This window comes from Neophocaena asiaeorientalis, unplaced genomic scaffold (genome assembly GCF_003031525.2).
Source record: "Neophocaena asiaeorientalis asiaeorientalis breed wild unplaced genomic scaffold, Neophocaena_asiaeorientalis_V1.1 scaffold15, whole genome shotgun sequence".
NCBI classification, from domain to species: Eukaryota; Metazoa; Chordata; class Mammalia; order Artiodactyla; family Phocoenidae; genus Neophocaena; species Neophocaena asiaeorientalis.
The window spans coordinates 1,540,272-1,555,091 of NW_020185328.1; the positions used below are offsets into that span (position 1 = coordinate 1,540,272).

Below are 14,820 nucleotides of genomic sequence, written 5' to 3' on the forward strand. Positions count from 1 at the left end.
ATTTTCTTTTCCTTCAGGGGTTCTTAAATTTTTAAATGAATTCTAAATACAAAATAAGTTAGCCACTTAAGAAACCTTCTCAATACATAAGAAAACAATCAGATGCATGATTTTATAATGACTCAAAGTTTTTAAAAAAGCATGGCATAATTCATTGAATTCTTAAGTACCCCAAATTCTACCACATAAGATATTGCTTTCCAGAGACTTCTTGAAAAATCCCATTAAAGGCTTAGCAGTATACAGACCCTGGCACAAAACAAACAAACAAAACAAGCACAAAAACAAGCAGAAAAAACCTTGGTTCTAAGAAGGCTGTTGGAGCAGGGGAGGATTTAAGCTGACTAAACCAAAACCCAATCCCTCTTATTTTCTTTTTACCTAGTGTTTAAATTTTTCCCCATCAATTCTAGAAGGCTACAACCAAACACCAGCCTGAATGCCACATAAAACTTAAGCACTGAAAAATTCATACAATTTCACAACTGAAAGGAATCTCAAATTCATCAACCTACCAATGAGGAGACTGAAGCCTGTTGGTTAACTGAAAAACTGCCTGTCACCTTGGGTGCGTGGTTTGTCATTATTGTTTGGGGGTGGCGGTTGATTGCTTTTGTTTTGCGTCTGCGTGTGTGGAGTACTTACACCCTTACCATCAGGAGCTTTGCCATTCGGATCCTCCCCTTTCTAGGCTGTCATGTTTCCTTTCATCTAGGACAACAGTGATCAAAAAGGAACATTATATACCAAGGCCAATTCAAAGTGAAGATTTCACTTTCTCACTTGGCCTCTGCTGATGAATTAGAAAGATACTGCACACCCAAGATACCGGACTTCCTACGCATCAATAGGGTTGAGCAGTGAAGAAGTTCTCTTCTCACTGCGGAGCGTGGAAGAGGAGGTTTCTGGACTTTACTTAGACTTTCCAGCCTACACACTTCTTCAGCTACTGATTCCACTCACTCACTTTCTTGAAGTTCCATCCTTTGCTTAGTTTCACCTGCTTTCCAGTTTAGGGAAGTTTGGTGGGAAAACATATCACTTACCTTTTGTTGATATTTATTTCCCATGTTTTTGTCTTATAGCATACCTAAGTTCTTAGATTTGTTTAACAGCAAAAAAAGAAAAAAACTACTCTATAACTGGTTGAGGTAAAGGCTAAGCCACTATTCAAGTGTTGCGGTGAAATGGATCTGATCTTTTCAGCCTTCAGGCCAGAACTAGGGACATAGCCTTGGCAACTGAAGAAGGAGGAGAGGTAAGAGGTAAACGTACACAACGATTTCCCCCAACAAGTGTTATACAGAGATAGTTTTCTTTTTCAAGTAAAGATGGAATTAAATCAGTTGATTTACTGAGGGGAATCTAGACCTATCACTAACTTTTTGAGATTGTTATCAGATACGGTCACTAATCAAGTTCTCAGGGAAAAACAACCCTTGGCACCACTTACTCCAAACAAACCCCTCTTTGAACATACAACTGTTCTGATCCTATGGAAACTCCAATGTCCAGCAGCCACTCACCAGTGCCCTTGGACCTTCTCCACAGTACTAAGATTCCAGAAATTATGCTAGTTCCAGAAGTGCCCTAAGAAACCTACAACAGTGGATAATGGGCTAGATCAACTTTAGAAAAAGAAACACACCAACAAATACCAGGGAACTATGTGTAATGGTTCACTGCTTTTGCAAAAACCTCAAAGAGGATGAAGGTCAGACAGGGATAATAGGCCAATTTAATTCTGAAAGCACAAGGTGCAAGAAATTTTAATTATGGTCTGCCACTGAAATCACACAAGATCCAATGGCATCTAACTGCAACTGCTCATCAAGGGAGACAAGAGGTGTAATTGTAACCGCTGCATAATCACCGTGAGGGCACAGAGAAGGCTGCCTTCAGCTCCCAGTAGAGAATGTATTAAGAGCCTCGAAAAATCCAATACAGGGAAACATGGAGATTGCACGTAGCTAAACAGGAGCTCCTAACGGGAGGGGTGGGAGGGAGGGTTCCAGGAATAAAAAAGATTAAGCTGTTTGACCCAAATTGAGGATATGAGCTTGGAAAACTCCGAACCTCCTTCTGCTTTGTGGATACACACACAGCGAAAGGCACGATCTCCTCCAGAAATTTCTCTCCTTGGTGAAGCTTCACCCACTCTCCTTTGTTTAAACAATTAGCTTGGATGTTACGGTGATTTACAAAACCAGACTCCCTTTCATTTGTTCCCATCAAACCCAAGTCTGGAGACAAAACGCCAGGCACAGGACTCGAGGTGCCCAAGCCTGTGCAGCTCTCACGACCACGACGACACCCGCGCCGCGCGGGCTCCGGAAAAGGGACGCGCGCAGAAAGCCCCTCCGTAGACTCTCCACTCCGCAAAGTTTTACAGATCTGCGAAATACGGAAGCCAAGCCTCTCATCCGCACCCCTGGCGAAGTTGGCGCTGAAGTTTGCGCCGGGCCGTCCTAAATCTCGAGGGTAAGGGGAAAGCGAGTGTGCGGAGAGGCGGGAGGATGGATGGAGATGGAGACACGGCGAGAAGAAGGGAGTATTTTTGAGTGGAAGGTCCGTGAAACCGTCTTCTTCACCCGGAAGCGTGTTTGGCTCGAGAGGTCCGGACGATGCACGCCAGGGGAGGTCTCCCAGGGGGGGAGCTGTCACCTGCGGGGGGCTGCGGCGGGGGCGCAGGCCGCCCTCCTAGCCGCCAAGGCAGGACCCGGGGCTCCAGACTCACCGGCTCTCGGAGCTCTAAGAAGTGGGGGAGGGGAGATTCGCGAGAGGGCGGGAGGCCAAAAGCAACACCTTTCCGATACGCCTTTCCCCTCCGACCTCTCCAACTTCCCGCAGCTCCATCCAAGGACTCTCTCCCACCGTACCTCACCCCATCCAGGCTCCGGGCCAAGGCTCGGACCTTGCGGACGGCCACTGCGGGGCGTGGGATGGGAGTGCGACGAGGAAGCTGAGGGCACGAAGGTCAGGACCCAAAATGCAAACTCTCAGCCCCCAGCTGAGACAACCCAAAGCGTTTACACATGCAGAGATCACAGCCCTGTAACAGGGCTCTCTGGGTTTGCGCCGGGCGCAGTTCTCTGACTCTTCAGTTGTTCCTAATAAAGTCGATTACGTTGCCCTCCGGGAGCTGATTGGGAGGGAAGCGAGAGGAAAAGGGGGGGAACGCGGGAAAAAGCGGGGGGAGCGGCAATCAACTTTGTAACCCAGCGCTTCCTCGCGCGATCCGTCGCCATGCTTAAGATTCCCACCCCCGCTACCCCCCTCCTTCCTTTCAAGTGGATACTGAAACTAGGCCAAAACTTTTCCCCCTCCTTTTCTCTTAGCCACTAGACTGGATTGTGCCCCACGGAGCCCCATGGAGCTCTGCTTTCTTAAGCACAATAGCCGGACTAATTAGATCATAGAAGCAAGGCAGTGATACTGTAACAAGTAGCCGAAGAGGCAAAGAGGGAAGGGGCCCGAAAAGAGAGAAAGGGGGAAAAGTTTGCAGCTCTCGCACTTACCAATCAAGCCTCCCACCAGAAAGGCGATGATTTGGAACAGGAGCAGAATCCCACCAACAATGCACAGCTTCTTGGTGCTCATGTTTTCTATAATTGCCCCAGCCATTTTTGCGCCCCCCTTTTTCTTTTCTCCTTGAAATAAATGTTTTAGGGTGTGCTTTTTGCTCCCTTTCCTCTCACGCTCCCTTCTCCCTCGCCTCCTTTCTGGGCGCTGCAAAACTTCAGGGGTGCGGGAGCGCGGCGAGGATGGGACCGGGACGGAAGACGCCCGCACGGATTCCCCCGGCACAGCCGGCTCGGGCTCCCCCAATGCCAGGAGCTGTGATTGTGGCCGCTCCGCCGCCTGTGGACGCTTAAAGGAGCAGGGAAGCGGATCACATGACGCCGCCTCCCTCCCTTTCTTCCTCCCTCCCTCTCGCGCTTCCTCCCTCCCTCCCTACCTCCCGCTCTTCCACTCCCTCTTGCCCGCCAGTGCGGGTCTCCGAGCTCTGGCGGGTGCTGGTGTCCCGCTCCCGGGTCTGGAAGGCAACCTGTCCCGCCAGGGGCTCGTGTCGTTTGGGGGTTGATGTTGTTCTTTAGTGGGTTCCCCCTACTCCGCTTCCCACACGTTTCTTCTTCTGGTGCGAGATTTAAATCCCCCGTGGGCAGCTCGGCAGACCTTTAACTTACGCCTTGACTTTAGGAAACGGTCCCCACCCCCAACTGCTAGAACCCTCTTTAGGAAAGAGGAGGAGAATCTTTTAAAGGGACCCAATAGATGCTTAGGTCAAAGCACGGAGATGCGGAATAAAGTCTCAGCTGGGCTTCCTTCTGCCTGATCCCAGCCTCGTTATTGGGCAAATAGACAGCTAAATCCCCCCACTGCACCCCTTGGGGAACACTGCGCTCCAGCCAGATCAGGCCACTGTTCATTACCACATTATCCCCCCACTCCATAGGTTTCCAGAGCCTTAACCCTGGCTCTTGCCTTGAAAGAAAATATATTCTACCCCATCGGAGTTTTAAACCTCATTTAAAAACCAGCTCGCCTGAACAATCTTTCTAACTTTCTAAACCACCTCCTTTTAATATCTCCGGACATTAAGCCCCTACAATTCCTGTGTTTATGTTCTTACCTCCTATTGCAAGGACTTGTGTGTACACGTTTGTCTCCACCATTTAGCTGTAAACTCCTGGGGGATAGGGACCGGGTGCTCTTCATCTTTGTACCCCCCGTGGTGCTTAACAAAATTCTAGCTCTATTAGGTCCTCTGTAAAGTTTTGTGGAATGAATAAATAAGTGAATGTGAAAGCAAGCCCACGGTGTGCATTTCAAAAGCCTGAGACCTTATTTGCCTTAGAGGGAACACAAATTAAGTTACAATGTTTGTCCTCTCTGTGTAAGGATATATTTATATTTATGCTTATCTTCCAGGGGGAAAGGTAAGCGGGACTCTAGAGATTTCCTGCTGCATCAAGTCTAAATTCCTGGGCCTGGCTGTTCCACGTTACATAAACTAGCCACTTGGCCAGTATAGCTCACATTGCCCAACAGACCCTTGGTTTGGTAACACCCTATTCTCACACATACACAGTTTCCACCACCCACCACCCCTTACTTGCCTGGTTTCTTGTCCCTCGCCTCCACCTACACCCTCTTCATGCCAAGGGAATATCCCAAGTCCTGTCTCCTCCTCTACTCTGTTCCTGATTTCTCAGTGCCCTTATAGAAGATGCCATGCAGGTTACACTTAATAGAAGTATTTGATTCTAATCTCCAGCTAGACCAGGAACTCCTTAAGGACAGGTGCCAAACCATACATATATAAAATTCCATCTCCTTGGAGTCTAACAGTTTTTAACAGTTCTGAGGATACAGTTGCTATTTATTTATTCTTTCCTTTAACCCTTTAACCAATAGGCATATATTGCGCCCTTAACTTGTCCCAAGTTTTCTTTTCTAAGTACTTGAGGATACCAAGATGTGAAGACGCTTGCCCTTGACCTGGAGGAGCCCCAGACTAGCTGTTATTCACTGAATAGTGATTAACCATCTTTACTTTAAAGAACAGCAGATCAAATGGCAAATGGTCAAAAATAGACAGAATTTTTGTGAACAATAGCGGTCAACACTTTGGTACCCAAACATAGATAGACCAGCGTGGGTTATTTTTGCATTCCTTCTTTACCTTTTCAGAATCTTACATCATTTTTTTTCCCTGTCAGAATTGGTTCCAGAGCATCATAAGAAGAAGTAAGAATGTCCTTCTCACCTTACTGCTAGTTAACTCCACATTCTGTGTTCTCATCTCAACAAGCTGGCAACTTCCACACATTTTAATAATAATGCCTTAGGGTTAGAATTCCTTTTTTTAATATCAAGGGATATTTCTAAAGTAAGGTTGACAGGATTCAATATCAAGATTTACTCTCCATTTGATATTACATTTCACTGTTTAAGAAGAAAGAAGTGGGTGTCCCACGCACTTCAAGTTTGAATTGGATCCATAAGATATTCTTGGCTAGCTGCATTGGTTTATTCGTTTAAGATTAATGAGTCCTCAACTCATTTTTCTATCAACTGCTACAACACACCCCATCCCTGTAGCTCCCAAATGCATCTCTTCAGAGTAACTGGCTTAACTCCTTATGTTCCAGTGTCCACATCTGGAAACCAGAGGCTTGGGATAAAATACTGGTTCCCCACAAATATGATCCCCTATTTTGAACAGGCACTTATATAACCATTTTTATTAAAAAGAGATATTTCTAATTGCTAATAAATGCTTCTAGCTTGCCTGAGATTACCAATATTGCCAAACTGAGCGTAGGGCAGACAACATGCAATATTCATCACCATGAACTGCTTTAAGAAATTCACAATGTCTATTATGTCTTTATGAATATTCAAAGTGACTATCGGATCCTTATCTCCCAAGGGAATAACACAGATGAGTAGAAAAGAGCATGAGTGTTTGAGTCCGCTGGATCTGGGGTGTAGCCTAGATCCCAGCTCTGCCTCTTGCTGTGTGTGATCACCATAAACCATTACACAGTCATTTACCCACTCCGAGGCTCAGGTTTCTCGTCTATAAAAAATGGAGATCATAGTAGTACCTACCTCATGGTATTATTGCAAGATATGATGACGATGATAATGATGGTTATATTTAGGAACCTTAGAAGAAACTGATCACTAATTGGTTCATTCTCAGCTCTAAAATTTTATCATGTTGTAATTATTTTTGGAAGCATATTTTAGGATCGCTCTGGGTGATTAACTATTTGACAAAAGTGCTAATAAGGCCAACATCTAGTACTGAACTCTGAACAACACTCAGTGAACCTTAAATATAGATATTCTATTCTAAAAACTGTGCCCAATCACCAGTAAAACACTTTTTTGGAGTCATTAGGTACATTGTCCAAAAGACAGATAATCCAAGGATGCAGTCCAACTCTGCCAACTGAAACTGATCATTCCAACTCCAAGTCACTAGACTTTAAGTTGGGGATCCTGATTTATCCATTGATTTATTTGAAGGGTTTGTCATATGGAAGGTCATAAAGATTGCAGTGCATATTTATTGAATGGATGAAGGAATGAGTGAACAAACATATGAATAAATGAATATCTAACTGAAGGTGGATTCACTGCAATTCCTCCCCCTCTCCCAACCCCCAATTCCTATATAGCGTTCACTGACTAAATGCCTATCTGACACATTTTCCTGCGCTGAAGTTTGCACGCTATCTCTATATATGTGCTGTATTGTCACCCGTGGCTGGCAAGCTCCTTAAAATCAAGGAGATATGACCTGAGCCTTTATGTCTCTCACAGCCCCAGCACAGCAACTTGCACAGAGCGAGGCTCAGTTCCTCAATTTGAGAAAGCCCCCTTTGGAAGCCAAGGGTGGCATATCATTATTGTCATCGCAGTAAATGTAACATAGAAATACAAAAGAGTTGCACCTACCTACTCAAACACGTAATTTACTTCTCAGAGGGACCTAACAAGAGTAATAGTCCCACTCTGAGGCTTCTCATTCTCATAAATAGCTTTTATCCATAAATGGCATCCCCGCAGCTCCTCCGTTGTTGGTATTTTCTCACAGTTAGTGCCTGTGAATGCGAACAGGCATTTGGGGTTCACACTCTATTATTCAGCGTCACTTTTCTCCCTCGCTCTGTCTCTCTCCCTGAATGTATATATATATATACACATACTCCCTGAATATATATATATTCAGTTTCTTTTAAAATGCTTATTTTTTTTCCCACACAGAACCACCCTTCCCTTCTTTCTCTGAGTCCCATTGTCTTGTTTCGTGTATACACACAAGACCCTTCCCAGCTCCCCCCCACACACTCACAGGCTAACCTTGGATAGGAACTGTGTAGAACCCAGAGCTTGGAAGACCAGTATTTCAACCTGATCTTCAGATGAATTTGTTTAATTAATAAATACCCCGCCACCACCCGCTTTTTACACATCAGCACCTGCCCTGAAGTTCTCCATTTCACTTTTTCTTTCACATTCCTCATACATTTCAGACATTAGGCTTATTCAGTCTTACTAATTGTGTAAATAAACTTGAGAAAATTACTTACCTTTTTGATATTTACTTTTCTTATTTATTAAAAAATTTAAAAAAGGTGATAATATAACCTCATAGTTTGTGGTGAGCATTAAGCAAAATAATGTTACAAAGTGCCTAGCACAGAGCCTGGCACAAAGTGGGCACTCAACAAACATTTTGCATGTTATAAAGGAGGAGATTTCTGTTCCCAGATAGAAAAAACAAACAAACAAACAAAAAACCCAAAGAACTATGAAACACCTAATTATTGTCTCTTATGAAATTATCTCTTTGAAATTGCAACCCGGAATGGCAGGTAAGAAACTTTATAGGTTTCCAGAGACCTCTGGTGGGAGGCAGCTGACAACTTGAAGTAGCCAGCCAGCACCCTGCTGTTTCTCAGGCTTGAAAGAAGCTTTGGCAGAGAGCAGACATGCCTCCAGTGTTTAAACCTCAGAGGTCACACATGCTGGGTTCCTGGAGCAGAGGTGGAGGAAAGGGCTTTTTCTCTTAGCGTGTTTTCATAGCCTGTATAAGCCTAATGGGGTCTGAGCTGACTGCTTCCCCCACTCCCCGTCCTCTCACGACTGCTCTCCCCATCTCACCTTGTGCTCTGTCATGCTCACAATCTCCTTTCCATCTGCTCCTCCCCAGAGACAGTGGCAGTGGGAGGAGAGCCTAGACAGAGATCTTGTGATGTGTGGACAGCACTCAACACCGTAGCACAGAATCAGCACACAAATTTTGCTGAATGAATGAATGACCAATGAACATGTCCCAGTCCCTGGCTGTCCAGGGGTTCAAGAAGGCCCCCCACAGGTGGCCAATGGCAAGAAGAGGAGCTCAGACTTAACGTCAGCCCTAGACCATCTGGGGTGAGAATAGGCCCTGACTTGGACCAAAGCCCGGTCCTTACCCCACGTTAATTGTAAATTAGCTCAGAATCATCACTAAGCAGCTCAGCATGAAGGACAATCTCCAATAAAAACAGCTTCAGGCATCTATGTGTAATGTGGGAAAGTAAATGTTGTATGAGAATAAAATATGTGAAAGCCAAGGAACTTCATATTTCTACTTCCCACTGGCCAATGGAAACTGGGATGACTGGGAGTGAGGGAGGGCAGGTAATTCCCCAAATGTCAGATACATGGCAGCAAATAGCCCCTAATAATAACACCAATAATTATAACAGCAACAACAACAAGAACTTATATTGCTTCCTATGTACCAAGCACTCCATGAAATGCTTTACATATGTTGTCACCGTTAATGCACGTGACAACTTTTGAGGTAGGTACTATTTTTATCATTTTTAAAAGGGGAAAGCCAGTTCAGAGAAGGTAATGAATATTCCCTTGGCCACAGAGCTAGTAACGGGAATTAAGATTCTAAAGTAGATGCAACACTCCATTCATTCAATCACCAAATATGTACTGAACTCCTCTAAGTGCCGGGGCTGATCTAGACCCTGGGGAAGAGCAGTGAGCCCAACACAGGCCTTGCCCTCATGCAGCCTACTTTAGAAAGCTCACTTCAGAGCCTAGGTTCTTACCTCCTTTATGTCAGCCGTGCCCTTTGAACTTATCAAAGAAAGAACCCCATAAGGCTGTGGAAGTGAGTAGAAATCATGTTGTCATTGGGCTGAGGGGCCTAACTCCTGCTTTCCCATGTTTCACTCAGGAGACAATCATTCAGAAACCCCTTTTCCTGCCAATTCTGAGACAGGCCCTGTTTTAGTGTTTTTCAGCTACTACTTAGTTCATATACTCAACTCTTTTTTTCTTCAGCACCTTACTCTCACTCAGGTCAAACTCCCTCCAATAAAGCCTTAAATCTTTGCAATTCTTTCCTTGCTTGGATCTGCCACTAAGGCTTTTCCAAGTTGAAGATCAATTTTCAAGTCAAATGACTCATGGAAGAAATTGTTAAGCATGATTTCACAGTGTTTTGAGAACATCCTTGAAGAATATACATTAGGAAAATACATTCAATGAACAAAATTAATTTTGGCTTAGCTAAGCTGCAGATTGAGTCCTAAAATATTTTTGTTTGATATTGTGTTGTCTCTACACAAAGTTTCAAGTTGCTTTATAAATATTATTCATCTTACTGTATCATTTTTATGGGTAAAAATTCCTACTTCTGATATATGTCTTACCTTTCTAGGAAATCTGATAGCTGAAGCCTGAATGATTTGATGATAATTTTTTTCACTTATTTCATAAAGATTTATTATACATTTACCATCTGGCAAGTGCTGGGATACAAATACAAAAAGGACAGATTGACTCTCGTAAAGCTTATAATCTCAGGTGTGTCCAAGGATCTTGGTGATGCAATGGCTCTATTAGCCAAGATAGTAAGTCCTAAATAATCACTGGTGTAAGACACATGGAAGAAACTCTGATCTGAGAAAGAGAAAGGGAATGTGCTCTGAGAGGGGGTGTGCCTTCCTTGGCTGGATGTACGAGGTCCTCCACACTCTGGCTCCATTTAACCTTCAGAGTCAGCATAGTGAAGCAGTGAAGAGCATGGATCTGGGGCCAGATTACCTGGGATCTGAATCCTTGCTTTGCCAATTATTGGTTGTGTGCCTGGGCCAGTTAGGGTAATTGTTTTGTCACTCAGTACCCTCACCTGTAAAATGGGAATAATAATACCCTCCCCAAGTGCGATCATTATGCAGATTAAATGGTATAATTTGTGTAAAGTATTTTAAACTGCCTGATTTTAAGTTCAATGGATTTGCTAAAAATAAATAAATAAATTTTTTCCTTTTCTATCACTCCCACAAATGTACCTTGGATTCTGTTCACTTTAACATCTTGATAAATCCCCAAAGCACCACGTGTTGTTAGATATACATCCATTAATAATTATTATTACTATTATTATCATCATTATTAATGTATGGGATATCTCCTATATGCCAGGTGCTGTTTGTATAATTATTGGAGGCAGTGTGAGAAGCAAGGATGAAGATCAAACGGATCTGAGTGGAATTCCCCGGGCAAGTAACATGACCTCTTAGAGCCTCAGCTAAGTCACCTGTGAAGTAGAGAGGATCACATCTTCACAAAAGCTATGAAGAAGATTGAATACATTCAATGTATAGAGACCTTTGTAAAGTACCAGGCATTTGATAAGCACTCAATAATGAGGAACTAGAGGAAGAGCTGGAGGAAGAAGAGGAGAATAATCTTAGAGGTGGCTGACATTTTTTAGTTGGAAAACAGGTTCAGTGCTCTCAACCCTTGCCTTCCCATCCTTCCCTGTTCAGGGACTCTTCCTTCCCCCGTGCTTTGTTCCCATCAACTCCAATTCCCTATAATCCTTGTTGAAAACTCTCTCATGGAACAACCCTGCTCTTATGGAGCTGTGGAGCTGTCTGTTGGAAAGAATGGGATACTAAGCCTCTAGGACTGCTTGCTGAAACTCTATTTTTCCAGTATCACAGATATACTTGGAGATACTTTTTGATTCTCCTGCCTCATAAGCAGATACAGTATCTCCTTTGGGTGAACCCTCATATAGCTATGTCTATTATGTCCCTTCACACATGCTACCTGATACTGTAGTTATTTGGGTACTTGTCATATCTACTCTATTAAGTCACACATTTTTTTAAGGTAAAAGGACTGTGTTTTACTCAGAAGACTTTTTATTTAATTCTATTAGAAACCCAAGCTCTGTAGTGATTCTTATAGATCTTTCTTCCTGATCTTTGTCTCTTCACCTCTCTCTCAAAACAGTTGCTCTATTTTACTGGGGAAGTTGGGGGAAGGAGCCATCAGGTTTAAACATGCTTAGCCTCCAAACTCATCAATATTTGCCGATGCCTGCTCTCCAAAGAAGCAATGAGCCCCCTCTTGGGCAAAGCATACAACTTTACTGATGTATATCAACCTTTACTTATGCTCTTCGGCCTATTTTAGAGAGCTGGTCAGCACAGCCTAAGGGTTAAGCGTGTGTGCTCTGTTTAGCCCCTGCCTCCAGGGTGAGAATAAGGATTAAATGAATTAGCCTGTGGAAAGCACTTCCTAGATAGAGTACTTAGCACATGGTATACAATCAATAATTGTTAGCTATTATTATAAATTACCTACCATCACCTTCTACAACTTGCTTCTTTAATGATCTTTTTTTCCTACCTTGCTTCAATCTTATTCTCAAATCTCCATCCTAAAATATATCCTTCACATTCTCCTTAATCCATCATCTTCACTGGCTTCTTTCTTTTGGCTGTGAATCAGATTTCTGGAAAGAGTGTTCATATCTGCAGGCTTTATAACCTCATTTCCCATTCCCTCCTTGACTTACTGCAGATGATCTAGATTCCAGACCCAATATTCCACTGACTCTACTCTTCTCTATTCTGACAAATATCACTAGTGACCTCCTTGGTCTTCATCCTACTTGATGCCTCTGAAATGTAACACTCCTTTTGGAAAAGCTCTCCCTACCTCAGCTTTAATAACTTTGCTTTCTCGATTCTCTTCCTATTTCTCTAACATCCCCTTCGCTCTCTTTCACCAGCTCCATTTCCTCTGCCCACTCCTTGAATGGTAATATCCCTGAGTATTCTTTCCTTTACCTCATCTCTTCTCATAGAATCCATGGGCAAATCTGGATCTTCAGCCCTGACCTCTTGACTGAACTATAGACTCATAGAGTCTATAGATGTCACTTCCTAGACATCTCTGCCTACATGCATCTCCAAACCAACCGGGTGTCTTCCGTATCTCACTTAATGGCCCAACTTTCCAACTAATTACCCAAATTACATGTCTCAAGGCAATCCTTGATTCATTACCCCACATCCAATCAGTTATCCAGACCAGATTCTGTCTTCCTTACCCAAAATGAGCTACCTTTTCATCTCCATCTTCCCCACTTCTCTGCAACTCCAGACCCTCATTATCTCTCCAAATTGGGACTAGTGAAGACCTTCCTTAACAATTCTCCAATCTCTGGTTTCTTACTCTAGATAATCCAGTCTGCACACAGTTTCCAAGTATGATCATTATAAAACACAGATCCGTTTTGCTCACTTTCTGAATATAATTCTATGGTATCTTCCCACTGCCTACAAATAAAGCCTACTTTTTAAGCCCTTGTCTAGCAAAATTCCACTGAGTACTCTAAGATATAGTTCTTTTGTACTACCTTTTGTTCCCGGACTCACCAAGGCACTTCTTTGTACCTCACTGTGTATAATTCACAGTCTAGCTTATGTCTTTCTCCTTGTGACATAATTATTGGGATAGACTAGTTGACCGCTAAGGCGATGTCACCAAGCTATGATTTCGTGGTATTTTTCCTGTTGCATTGTCTGTTTAAAAGTGCTGGCTATCCAGAGACTCAATGGAAACCTAGAAATTATCCTAGACTTCTCATTTGTAAATGTAGTCAACAGATACTGACAATATTACCTGCCAGGCATCATAACTAATGCATCATTATAATAACACAAAATACTCATATCAGAGTATATCAAACAGACCCTGTTTGAAGTGAGATAGTTAGGGAGATAGATAGATAGATAGAATGTGTAAATATATAACACTTAGAACTACTAGAGTATAATACAAATATATACCTCAAATAGTTGTAGTGAGGATTAAGTGTTTTTAGTGTACTCTTATACGTATCACTTAGAACATTTTAACCTCACAACAACCATTTGAGATACATGCTATTATGCTATTTTAGACACTGGGGAAACTGGTTTAGAGAGGATTAGTAACTTACCCAGGATCACACAGTTAATAAACACTGGAGCTGGGCTGTGAACCCAATCAGTATAACACCAAAGTCCTTGCACTTAACAGATGCTCTCTTCTGCCTTTGATTCAAATAGCAGTGATAGTAGCATACCTTAAGGTTTTCTATGTACCAGGCACTGCTCTGAATATATTACATGTATTACTTCATTCAGTCCTTACAACACCCTCTGTGAGGTAGGTGTCATTTTTCTCCTTGATTACCTATACAGATAAACTTAAAGAAAACTGAATAAAAGTTCAAACTGGAAACCCATAAAAACCTTGAAGTGAATACTCAGTGCAAAAGAGTATACTTTTACTCTTTTAAAGGCTTGTTTCAGAATTCCTTGGAATTTTCTATTTCTCAGATCATTTAACACAAACTTTTAGGTACCTTTCCAGTACGAGATGAGGGTCTCTTTTATTCAGTCAACCATCTACCTATTAAGCAAACACTTATTGAATACCTACTGTATGAAAGACACTAAATACTCCAGAGAATGTTTCTTTTCTTCAGAAAATAAAAATCTAGAAAATGAAAAGGACATTAAAGCCGACAAGTACAATGAAGTATAACAGGTAGAATTACAAAGAGGTTAAGGAAACAGACTCTAGGGATTTCCCTGGTGGCCCAGTGATTAAGACTCCGTGCTTCCACCACAGGGGGCACAGGTTCTGTCCCTGGTCGGGGAACCAAAATCCCGCATGCCTTGCAGTGTGGCCAGAAAAAGAAAAACAAACACAAAACACAGACTCTAGAACAAGATAGAGCTTGTTCAAAGCCTGGCTTTGCCACATACCTCCTGTGTGATCTTAGGAAATTCATTTAAATTACTTATGCCTACATCATATGATTGCTATCAAGATTTTAAGTTTTACTATATATAAAGAACTTTGATCACTGCCTGGAACATGGCAACACTAAGTAAAGGGCAGCTGTAGCTAGTAGTAGTAGCAGTAGTTGTTGTTTTAATGGAA

The 14,820-nt window shown here is 42.8% G+C and overlaps 1 protein-coding gene across 2 annotated transcripts in view; it reads right to left on the reverse strand.

The window, feature by feature from the left end:
• WLS (Wnt ligand secretion mediator) overlaps positions 1–3,865 on the reverse strand; it is a 106,518-nt gene extending 102,653 nt beyond the window's left edge. The window contains exon 1 of one of the 2 annotated variants that reach the window (XM_024734641.1): positions 3,519–3,865. In XM_024734641.1, the coding sequence (XP_024590409.1) occupies positions 3,519–3,624 (106 nt within the window). In that variant the 5' untranslated portion in view covers positions 3,625–3,865. The remainder of the gene's footprint in view (positions 1–3,518) is intronic. The other variant, XM_024734640.1, reaches the window with a different exon arrangement.
• Positions 3,866–14,820: the final 10,955 nt, after the last annotated feature.